General features: G+C 31.4%; 1 protein-coding gene across 1 annotated transcript; it reads left to right on the forward strand.

The window, feature by feature from the left end:
• Nucleotides 1–6999: 6999 nt before the first annotated feature.
• Nucleotides 7000–10623, forward strand: LOC142638713 (basic leucine zipper 34-like). The gene is made up of 4 exons (XM_075812780.1): nucleotides 7000–7901; nucleotides 8457–8547; nucleotides 8633–8759; nucleotides 9875–10623. The coding sequence occupies exons 1-4, from the start codon at nucleotides 7318–7320 to the stop codon at nucleotides 10024–10026; spliced, it is 954 nt and encodes a 317-aa protein (XP_075668895.1). The 5' UTR covers nucleotides 7000–7317; the 3' UTR covers nucleotides 10027–10623.
• Nucleotides 10624–13254: the final 2631 nt, after the last annotated feature.

Consider the following 13254-nt stretch of genomic DNA (forward strand, 5'->3'; position numbering starts at 1 on the left):
AGTAGTGACTAGGAACAAACCGCCTCCTCATGATTGCCTTCATTTCCTCCCAACTCTCAATAGGTCTCTCATGGTTGCTCCTTTTGTTCAACACAAGTTGATCCCACCATATAATAGCATAGTCAGTAAACTCAATGACAGCGAGTTTTACATTTTTCTCCTCGGAGTAGTTGTGACACTCAAAGATTAACTTCACCTTCTTCTCTTACTCCAAGTATGCTTCTGGATCATTTTTCCCTTGGAATGTTGGTATCTTCATTTTTATGTTTCCTAGGTTCCTGTCAATCCCATCTTGCCATCTTGGATCTCTTCGGAAACCTCTACCACGCCTTTCTCCCCTTTGCACAAACCTGCCCTCATTGTTTAATGAAGCTTGATCTTCTTCATCTTCAAACTCATGCTCGTGGTAGTCATCAGAATCATCCATGTGCGCATGCCTTTCTTGCCTTCTAGCATTAGGGCCTCTTTGGGGACGCTCCTCACGCAAAGTAGCAATAACAGTGTCTTGCCTATCCATCCGATCCCGAATCTCATTAAACACCACGTTCATGCGTTCAAATTGTTGTTGCATAGCCTGTAAAATGATGGACGACTCCTCCCCTCCTTCCCTATTTGATGTTTCACACCTGAAAGACATACTTTTGAAACAACAGAGAATTGTTAGAAATAATTCCTCACAACACTCCCTCACGTATTTGCACTCAAATTATGTCACTCCCACTTGTGTTTCACTCTTAAATTGGCTTTTTCCCGATAACAGTCTCACACTCTCTTGCCTTTTTCCACTCGCAATTTCGCCTTTTCAGTTCTGCAATGAACTAATAAACTTGATCAGGAAATTCAACTTGTAGTGTTAAAACAAATACCAATGGCAAGAAAATATGACAGAAATACCAAATCAAAGGAAGAAGACAAAAGAAAACAATATTTTGGTCTGAGAGAACTGAAACTACAAACAAATTTTTTTTTTTTTTTTTTTTTGGGAACTAGGTGCACGATTTTAACCTAGTGCACTTCAACAAAAACAAAAAAATAAGAACGATGAATGAAGAACACAAAAGAAATAGGATAGGATGATAACAGGAAACAAAAAAAAATAAAGGGATAGAAAACTGATTTTAGAACCTGTGCTCTGATACCAAATGATGCGAACCTCAATCGACACGCTTTGAGATTCAACAAAAATATTGGAATACTTGCCCAAGAAAGTTAAAATTCAGATTTTTGATAGAAACTCTGACCCAACGTTTATAATTGAAACGCGAACCAAATGTATAAGTTGACCTTGACCCAATGATTATAAAGAATTACGAACCAAAGGTATAAAGTTTGAACGCCACAAGGAAGAATCCTTGATAAGTTCACAGTTCTTGAAGAACCAAAAGAGAGCAAAGCCTCACATTTTCTGAATTTTATTCAATAATATTCTGAAAAACGTTTACAAACTTCAGGGCCTATTTAAGGGCTCCATAAAACTTGACAGACAAGAAAATATATTCTAAAATAACTCCTAATTGATACCTTACCATATCAGGAATCAAATTTGACCTAAAAAGCATTAAATGCACCTAAAAAAAAGGAAAATACCTAAAAAACGTACTAAATAATAAAACCCAAAATAAAAGTTGATTTGGTCTGAAATTAGCAGATCCAAAATAGGAAAAAATCTACCTTAACTGATATAGAACTGGAAAGTCAATCAGTCATTAATTCAAGCTATAAATCACTCGCAATTAAGCCAGATCAGCCCTAAATAGCTTGAATTAAATTTATTACGTTTTCAGCTTCCTTTGGGCCAAGCTTGGAATGTCCTGCGTTAGAATCAGCCCAAATCTCTTGAATCAGCCCATTAAGTGCTTCTTTGATCTTCTTGGATCTTGCTCTTGTAATAGGCCCAACTGGAACATGAAATGGATCCTTGAATGCTTGTTGATTCTCATCATTGGGAGGGTAGAAGTAAATGAAATGTTCAAAAAGTGAAACCGTAGAATTTATGAAGATATAGAGGAGAAAATTTAAAAATTTATAAAGGAAATCAAATGAAAAATTTAAGAAGATGAAAAATTGAACTAAGAAGACAATGGTTGAAAAAGATGAAAGGTTAAACAAAGTAATAATTGCAACAAAAAAAAAAAAAAATTGAAAGGTTGCTAATGACATGACACAAAAAGAGATTTTATTGCTTAGTAATAACATCTAAATTAAAGTAGATGAATGTATAAATGCAAAGTTATATATAAAGTTAAAACCGCTCAAGATCAATATGTAAATTCAAAAAAATATTTATATATTTAATACTGTCATCAAAATTTAGGAATAAAAATTAAATAAGAAAAAGAATGATTATGTAGTTAATGACATGGCAGCTGAGGTGGCGTAATATGAGTATAGCAACAATAAATGTTACGCTTCAGCTTTTATATATATATATATATATATAGATTTAGATGACTTCATTATAAAAAATAACAATTATAAATTGCATACACATCCATTATAATTATTCAATTGAAGTAATGAGAAGGAAAAAAAAAAAAAACACAACAACAGCAACAACTTTGGAGGAATATTATAGAATAAAAGTTGATATAAAATGTGTTTTTCATTTTCTCCTTAATTCTAAAACAAAATACACATCCAAAAAACTCACAATCAATCACATCATTTACAAAATCCACAAATTTACAACATCCGACATTAACATCAAAATTGTAATTGCTGTTGTCACTCAATATAAAATACAAGCCCCCTTTCATTGGTTGTAGCAAACTCATAAGGGTTAAAATTTGATGAAATAACAATGTTAGAGTTAGGTGGGTGTTGTCGAAAGATTGAAGGTAAATGACATCATTTTTGGTTTGTGTATTAGATATGGGATGGCATGAAGGGCTATGAGTAGGTATATATATATAAAGGGGTAGAAGTGCAAGATGTGAAAATATTAAAATGCAAAGAGTTTTGTGTGAATGTGTGAGGGTTGAAAAGTCTTGAAATATTGAAAAAAAATTATATAAAGAATATTATTGTTTAATTAGAAAAGTCTTGAAACATTGAACCAAATGAAACAAAAAAAATTAATATTTAATTTATTTTTATCTTTGATGTGGTACTTGAGAATATTTCAATTCTCTTTGCATAGAATGTGTCACTTGGCAGAATCTCATACTTTTTCATATAAGGTATTCCCTTACACACACACACTTGCACACACATATATGGGTTGGGTTCAAGTTATACCTAGTGTAACTCTAATCAATGTTACACTACTCAATATTTCTTAATTGGATGTGAATTTTGACAAATTCACCGTTAGATTACATTATTTTCATATATTCTCCATGCTTGTAAAATTTCAAGGTGATCAAAGATTAATTGCTATGTCATTAATCAATTGTTTAAATTTAAGTTTTTATAGTTTAAAATAATGTATAAAAGATGAGTTTATGGATCAAATGACAAATTGCATCTGATTGATATGAAAATTGGCATGCATGTTAAGAACATATAGAACATGTAATTCAACGGTTGGATTTTCAAATTATGAATTTAATAAGAAGTTATTGGGTAGTGTAACGTTTCTTAGAGTTATATTAGGTGTAACTTGAACCTAACCCTATATATATATATATATATATATATATATATATATATATATATATATATATATATATTGATTATTTCAAACTCGCTTCATATAGAAATTGAGCTTCCAAGTGCTTCCAAGTTTGAGCTTGAACTTGGTTCATTTCATTAATACACAATATTAGATGAACATTATAATGAACCAAACTCAAGCATTGCAACACAAGAAATTATATTGCTTTTAGGCATGGTTATTAAACCCAACTAAGAGAGTCAAGTTATCAGTTCAACTAGTGGGTCATTGGTTAAACACCACAAGGTCAAATAATTTTTTAAAAATAAATATGTATATAAAATAAGTTTGAAAAATCATAACATAAATATGTAAAATTAAACCTAAATCAAGGTTTCATAATAATTGAAAATCAAGGTTTCATAATATAGAGTAATCTTTTGGTAGGATGAGAGTTTTGAAGGTAGGCAAACAAACGGGGAATTGCATTTTTGTAGTTATTGAATTTTTCAAGTTTTTTCATTTTTAAATTATCATATTATAACACACTAAATAAAAAAAATAAATAAAGTGAACATATAAATGTAATTTTACAAATTTCGCAAACCTAGCTGAGTAATAAAAACTCATTTGGGTTCCATAGGTCACCACAAACCCATCAAGCTTGATTGGGTTTGACTGTCTTGTGGCAAAACTTAACTACAATAATTTAAGTGCTTTACATTAAGTTCCTTAAATTTAAACATATACTTGTGCTGATTAATAAACACAAATAGTGTTATCTTTTGCTAATGACAATTAAATTCATAGATCAAAAATTCAATTTGTTTGGTTCTAAACATGAGTTGAATTTGAATTGGGCATAATGAATCATAATTTTTTTTTTGGCACTTTCATGATTCATGTAAGAAGAGGAATTTGCTGAAGACAGACTAGCAGATTCATAGAACCTTGCTTATATGGATGAATCAAATTATGCCGCACAAAGCCTAGTTCATTTGTTCGATAGAGCAAAGAAATTAAAGGAACGAGCCTTTAAATATTTTATGGTGACAGATGGTAGAAGGTAGAACACTCTTTGTTACACAACTACCAATAGGCTAAAAGGAGAGGGAGGGAAGAGGGGGTGTGGGGGGGGGGGGGGGGGTGGTGAACTGTTACACAACTAACCCCAAAACTTTCATTATTCACATGCTTTACTCAAGAAGAGTGTAATTCTTAAACATTATTTACTCAGAGAGAGAGAGAGAGAGAGAGAGAGAGAGACGTACATGAATTTAATTTTGAAGAACACACCCCCACGAAGATGCTTCATTGCCAGGCATTGGCCTTTAGATGGAAGGCGGCAAATATATTCTAAACATTTGTCTAATAATGATTAGTGCGGCAAACACTTGAATAAACAAAAAAAAGAAAAAGAAAAAAACAACATAAATTCCGGAGGGATGAGATAGAAGAAGGAAGATACGTAGAAACATAGAGATAAAATTAAGGACATATATATGGCCTACATGTGGGTATGGTTTGGGGACAAAGCAAAGAAAGCCTTAGATCGAGCGTGCAAACAATTCACATGGGAGCATGACATATGATCCGATCGATCCTTCCCCTTTCTCTTACAGCTCACTCCCCAAATCTAAATCTTATCCCACGTACAACTATTCCCACTCATCCTAGCTACTACTACCATTTTCCTCTTTTCATACCATTATGCCTTGCCTCCCATCCTTATCTACCACATCAAAGTTTGTGTGATCATTGCTACGTTTTATTAATTGAATTACTAGTGTGGGGGTTAATTAGAGTATTGTTTTAATTGTTGAATCTCTTGTTTTTTTTTTTAATTGTTTTTTTTAATGTGAGGTTTTGGTTAAGTAGTATTGAATCTATTGATGATCTAGAGTGCTAAGTATCAGTTGAGTGATTAAATTTTTACATCCATCATTGAAGCTTGTCAAGAAACTCAATTAATAAAAGAGACTTTAAATCTACCGCTTAATAATCATTTACATAATATTTCTTTCATCATAAATTCTATCTATTTAGAACCAAATTCTCTAAATTTTATAATTCTAATCTATTTTTCCAAGCTATTAACATCAGATGATTAATAAAAATTGAAAAAAAAAAAAGAAAAACAAATAAACTGTCACTTTTTGAAAAATAAAATAAACTATCACTTGAATTAGTTACATAAATTATATTTATCCTTTTATGTCTTTATTCAAATATATATTTCGGACAAATCTTCAATAACAGTTTCCTAACTTCCTAAAATATATTACATTTAATCAAGAATCGTGTCTTATTAAGCGGAGTTACATGTAACATTTTTATCTTTTGTCCTATTCAAATAGAGTAATGCTAAAACCATATAAAATGATACACAAATTTTTCCAAAACTTGCCTCATGGAGAGTTATGAGTAGTAGAGATGTAATGATGGGTTCATATAGGGACACACTCTACCGCTCATAACTCGCCATTTTATGTAATCCTAGTATTATTCATTCAAATATATATTTCAGACAAATCTTCAATAATTGTTCCCTAACTTTCCTAAAATATATTACAATTAGTTAAGAACCCCCTATCTTATAAAGTGGAGTCACATGAATCATTTCTGAATAATATGCTAAAGATATAAACTTTTTTACAAATTTTTTTACTAATCGCTGATGTGATGAATAGTTATTGGTAAATGAAAAAGTGATTTAAGGGTGGGCCTAGATGAAAACCAATAAGAAGTTGGATATATCAACAGTTTGTAAAAATGTTATAAAATAGTTTGTAACTGTAGCATTACTCATTATTTTTATCCTTTATGTCGTATTCAAATATATATATTTCCAAAAAATCTTCAATATCCGTTTACTAACTTACAATAAGTTAGGAACCGGGTTTGATTAAGCAAAGATCACTAATTCAAATACTATTTTCTCATATCACTAATTCAAAAACTCATCCCCTCAGTTTCTAGATAAATTGTAAAAAGATTAGGCTATAAGTAGCAAATAAATCTTGACCCATGTGAGTGTTTGATGGAGATGTTTCAAACTGATCAAAAATTCCAATCCAACGGCTGTAGCTAACTAATGCAAACTTGAAAAAGGTTTTGATAAAGTGGTAAGAGAAGCATTGGAATGTTTTTTTTTGGATGTATATAATAATAATGAGACTATAATAAGCTCTCTCTCTCTCACTAAAGAGGCGGTCACAAAGGCACGTGGTGGCTGATTCCGCTAGTTATTAAACTACTGGCGACTTTCCAGTAATACCGTTGAGTCCCAACCTCCTCCCAGCTGTACATAGCTGTCCAATCCTCCCCATGTGACCCCACTGCACAAACACACACACACACACATTGCATATAACATTTATTGGGATTTTGAAAAGGAGCTGTGTAAGAAAAAGCTTTAAACCCCTCCTCTTATAATGAACGATATGTTATTGTTGTTGTTGTAGTAGTTGTTGTCGTTCATGTGGTCTTTCTTTCTTCTTCTAAACATTCTCTGCTTTACTTTCGGGTATATTTGAGGCATTTGGTTTGTGAAAAGAGATTGTCATTTTGGTTTTACTTTTCAAGTTTCAACATTGTGCGTATGTGTGTTTGATTGAGTTTATTATACGAGAAGCTTTGTTATAGATTAATTGTCATTTAATTTGGTTTGGTGGGTTTGTTGGGGTGGAGTTAGTTCTTTCTTTTCCTTTCATCATTGTGTTATGGCACAATTGCCTCCCAAAATCCCAAACCTTTCACCAAATTGGCATGACTTCTCTCACCAAAGAATACCTTCAATTGGGAGTATGACACCAAATATCACCACCACCAATTCCACCCCCACCAATGCCACCACCCAAAACCCTTCTTGGGTGGATGAGTTCCTAGACTTCTCGTCGTCGAGGCGGGGATCTCACCGGAGATCCGTAAGTGACTCGATAACCTTCCTAGAGGTGCCAATGCTAGATGAATGTCGCGGCTCGAATGCACCACCTGGCTCTGGGGCTGCAAGCAATGAGTTTGATAGGTTTGATGATGAGCAATTCTTGTCCATGTTCACTGATGAAATATCCACTGCTGTGGCCCCTACTGTGTCGTCGTCGAACCCCTCCACACCATCTGATCATAACAGCATTAATGATGAGAAAGAAGCACCAGCACAAGATCATCAGTTGAAGCAGCAACAGCAACTAAAGAATGAATCCGAGGAGGTTGAAAGCCAATGCAATTCAGACTCACAAACTCCACCTAACATGATGCCAAACACGTCCAACGATAGGATTACTGATCCTAAAAGGGTCAAAAGGTAATCATGCATTCACATTTTTTACTAAGAGGGTTTCGTTGAATATGTCAATAATTGACAAAAAAGAAATCATGAATTATTATTATTATTTTTCTATTATAAATCGATAGCTATAATGGGTACAGAAGGATTTGAAAGATAAACATTTTGGTTGAAAACATCGTAAATGCCAACCGAATTATAAAATTCTTGACAAAATGAATCACTTTTTAAAATATAATGCTTTGCAAAATAAAAACTTTATATACGAATGATGAATCTCTTTCTTTCTTGTTCTTGGCATGAGTCGCATATGATTTTAATTAATTTCTGATTAGCATCAAATGAGATATTAATATATATAATTTATGCTTTAATATTTTTATGCCATAATTTATGCTTTAATATGATGAGAAGTAGTTTATCAAAAAAGAAAAAGATGATGAGAAGTAAAACCCACGTCTTATATTGGTTTACATTATGGTTTACAATAATGTTGCAAGAAACAACAATGTTGCCAAAAACTGGCGCTGATTAATTAATATTTTGTTTATTATTTTTTTGGGTTTGGATTAGAATCTTGGCAAACAGACAATCTGCGCAAAGATCAAGGGTGAGGAAGCTACAATACATATCAGAGCTTGAACGTAGTGTCACCTCATTACAAGTATGTGTTTTTATCTATGGATTTTCTGCAAGAGTTGTAACTGTTGTTATTGCATGCTTTAAAATGTTCACATTTTTGTTTGAAGGCTGAGGTTTCGGTGCTGTCACCACGGGTTGCGTTTTTAGACCATCAACGCTTGCTTCTAAATGTTGATAACAGTGCTCTTAAGCAAAGAATCGCAGCCCTTGCTCAAGATAAGATTTTTAAAGATGGTAATTAGCCCTTAATTGTCCAATTAACAAAGATTTAATTTCCAATAGCATGTTCATAGTTGAATGAATAGTGTTTACTTGTTAGAACATTTTTCACACCACGCAATGAATAGGATGTGATGCTCAGTCCAAGTTGTTTCTGATTGCATTTTTTTTTTCACCCCCAAAGAATAGATTCTGTATGACATAGAGGATCGTGTCTAAGATTTTCAAGAATTGACAGGTTCATTTGGATAGAATCTGTTCAATTATCCATTTACCATAGCTTACTTGATTTATGAATAACTTTTTATTTTTTAACGTTTTAAGTACATTTGTACTTTTGTTCTGTTTTATTTATCTATTTTTAAAGTCCAATAAACTGGTGAAAATATACTCTTCGACTGATTTCGTAGGACTATAATAGGAGTATAGGACAGGGTATCATGCATGACTTTTTTTTTAGCTGTGGAATTCATTATTGAAAGATTCCTTGTCCATGAAACATGCAAACATTTCTTTAATTCATGCCCGGGTTGAATTAACAAGATATGTAAGAAAATATAACCAAAAAGTAGGTGGGCCTCTCAGTTTACACTCTAAAAAATGGTCCAAGGACCTATTGAATCTCATAATGTCATCATAGAGAAGTAGCAAATCTCAATTTGCAAGTTATTTATCATGACTGTTATAAATAAATAAAAAGAAGAAGTTGTTTATCATGACTGTATGAATATAAAAAAGAAAAGAAAAAGAAAACAGAAAAAAAGTGTTCTCTCATTCTTTGGATGAGGGGAACATTTTGATGACATTTGATTGCAAACTAAGCAAATCATTCAACTAGAACTTAACCAACAATGAAATCTTTCTTAGCTTCAAATTCTTGGTCACCTCTGTATCCGTGGCCATTGGATCAAATATGAAATCTTTCTTAAATGACCATACAGTGTTTTCTTGAAATTTGCATGTCTAGATTTTATAGAACCTTAAGAGAGGGAATGAAAGTGATTGGAGGGTCAACAAAATTAGTTTTAGGATAAAGTTACGCATGCATAACCGTGCAAAACATATGCCATTGTCAGAAAACCTTGGAATGGGCTTTAACCAAATATATTGTATTTTGCAAAACAATGCAGCTCATCAAGAAGCACTAAAGAGGGAAATAGAGAGATTGAGGCAAGTCTATCACCAACAGAACCTCAAGAAGATGGAAAATGGTGCACCACAATCGCAACCACACTCTGATGCGAAGGCTTCAATCGATAAAGAACAGCTTCTCCATGTTTGACTCTCTCTCTCCCACAAACTCCAATTAGAAAGTCCAAGTACAAAAAAATCAGCTTGATTTTTTCTAGGGGTGCTTTAATATGTTGCATGTGACCCATCAAAATGTTGGCTAATTTTTATTAGAGAATGGCAAAGGAAGTGTTATTGGGAATCAGTCACATTCTGGGTGGGGAGGACTTTGGTTTGGTCCTCTCTGTGGCTAACCTGAGAGCACTCACGTGATGTGTTTACCTTTAAGAATGGGACCACTCAAAGGTTGAATGATTGGATTGCAGGAAAGAACATGTGCAACTGTGGTTTTGAGCCAGGCAGAATAAAAAAAAAAAAACAATTTGAGCTTTGTATTGCTTTTAACTGATTAGGTAGGGTGTTGTGATGATTCTTTTTAGTATTTTATAGCTCATAAAAAATTCTTTTTTTATTTTTTCTTGTTTCCAATATATTAATCTTGGAAGGCAAAGGTTAGTGGGTTTGTAACTTTGTGTTGGGATGTATGAAAGGAAGGGTTTGTCAGAGTGGTGTTGGGTACTTTCAGGTCAGATCTATTGTACTTTTTCCAGTGTTTTTCTTGGTTGTATGATAAACTTTATTCATCATATTGATTATGAATTTTCTTTTCTTGAAAAAAAAAAAATGTAAGGATCCACTTATGAACGTGAATACTAAATTTATAGTAAGGATTTGCTTTTGCTTATTTTATTAAAATTAAAATTTTTTTATTAAAAATATTGTAAATTAAAATAAAAATTAGCTGAAACAGTATAGTAAAATCCATAAATAATATTAAAAAGAGCAGTGAAATTCATAAACAATAGCAAAAATAAGCAAAATAGTAAAATAAGTTAATAAAAATAATTCATGTAATTGCACACTAAACAATGAATTTTTTAAAATATGGGTCCTGAATCTTTTATTTTGGATGGACAAAAGATCAATTCTAAACGTGAAGAACTTAATAATAATAATAAAAAAAATTTCTAATCGTAAATAAATTAATAAAAATTCATTTTTTAGGATGTGTTTGGATATCGTTTATTTGCTAAAAATTGAAAACTTAAAAAATAAGCAAAATAGTAAAATAAGTTAGTAAAAATAATTCATGCCAATTGCACACTAAACAGTGAATTTCATAAAATATGGGTCTTGAATCTTTTATTTTGGACGGACAAAAGATCAATTCTAAACATGAAGAATTAAAAAAAAAAAAAAAATCTAAACCTGAAGAAATTAACAAAAATTCAATTTTTAGGGTGTGTTTGGATAATGTTTATTTACTGAAAACTGAAAATTTATTACTGAAAATACTATAGCAAAATAATTTTTAAAGGTGTAAATAGTGCTGTAAGACCTAAATTTACTTAGAAATCTACGAAAAAGCAAGTTTGGTAATACGTGAACAATACCACCGAGACCCACTTAAAAAACGCAATCCGCACGAATTGCACAAAACGTCCAATCCAAACGACACGCTTAATAGAAAATGTCCTTAATACCTTCAAATGACAAACACATCTTGAACAATAAAAGCCATTTCTCGTTAACTTGTCCACGTGATGTGTTTATTGTCTGAGGGTATTAAGGATATTAATGTGTTTTTGTTTTTGTTTTTAAAAAAAGTAGAGACGTAATTTGCATCTATCCTAAACTTAAAGAAGAAAAAGAGATTTTATCAATTTTAATTTTGAAAACTTCATTATGTGGAAGAAAATTTAATGGATATTTTCATTAAAATTATGTAGAAATACATGCCTTCGAATATAGGACAATGACAGTTGCAAGTTCTCCTCTTTATTTTTAAATATAGCACGATATCCCATTATCTTTTCGTAATGAATGTTTTACACTATCTGTTAATATTTTCGTTTAAATAAATAGAGAGTATTTTATATATATAAAAAATGTCCTAATCCACACATTAATGTCCTTAATACTAGAATTTGATTGATCAAATATACTATAATATTTTTTATAGAACATTAGAATCATTCAATAACCTTAGCCTTAATACACAAAGACCAAATTCACTCAAAACAATTTTAATTTTTTTTGATAATTTGAACCCTAGTTTTTCTCAAAAGAAGGAGAAGGCAATCTTGCTAATCTACAAAGTTTTTTTTTTTTAATAAATATTTTCTTTTTAAGACTAAAATTACAAGCCTCTTGGCCATAAAATGAGATTTATAATATAATTATCCACATCATTTATGTAAGATTGGTGAAGTAACAATTAAACAAAAACAACCAATTGGAAAGCAATATATAAAGCGTAATATGTATTAAAAAACATTATATTTATTTTAAATATGACTTAGGAGAATAACTTTTTTTTTTTTGAGAAAGACTTAGGAGAATAACTTTAAGAATAAGAGAGAAAATAAATTGTTTGATGATGATTAATTATCCATAAATTTAGAGAGAGAGAGAGAGAGAGAGAGAGAGAGCATATGTGGTTAATTGGTCACTAGTTATAAGAGTGAAGTTTTTTAGATGGAGAGAGGAAGAAGAGACTTTTAATGGGTAGATGGAAACATATATTTTTTGGCAAATGATAAAAGGTTTTATTTATTTATTTTTTATTTTTATAATCTTATTGTCGGGGATGATGAGATTTGAAATCTAGGAATCTCTATTGAAAACACCAAGAAAAAAAATGCATATGGATTTTTTTTTTTCAATTCTAGTTATATACAAACACTTTTCCAAAAAGAAAATGTAAATAATTGTGAAAAATATTTTCTTTTAGGCTGTTATATAAGTGTATTATGAGGCTTTTTTTTTTTTTTAAAATTATTTTTATTCGGAGACCCTAGGTCTAGGAGGTGAGCAGGTCTTGGTGTAGGATTCGATCTTAGGTTCAGTACTTTCCCCATACATGAAAAATTCCTAATCCATGAGTTAACATATGCAGTAGGAAGACAATTTGATAACAGAACAATTATTGTTAGACAATTTTTTTTTTTTTTAAAGATTTCATACTAAGGACTAGTTTAATGCATAAATTAAAGAAAATTAAAGCATAGAATCACTTGATTATGATGCTTTGTCATCTTTCATTCACTCGAGATTGTAGAAACATAGCGTGGTGAAGTACTGAGGCCTGACTTCCTATAAACCTAAGCATATTCTACTATTCATCTTGCATAAATTCCCCAAAAAGAAATGGGTCATAATGAGGAACACATTAGCCTGAGATCAAGAGCCCAAAAGTAAAATCTCGATAGCCATAAAA

This window comes from Castanea sativa, chromosome 6, assembly GCF_040712315.1.
Source record: "Castanea sativa cultivar Marrone di Chiusa Pesio chromosome 6, ASM4071231v1".
NCBI lineage: Eukaryota > Viridiplantae > Streptophyta > Magnoliopsida > Fagales > Fagaceae > Castanea > Castanea sativa.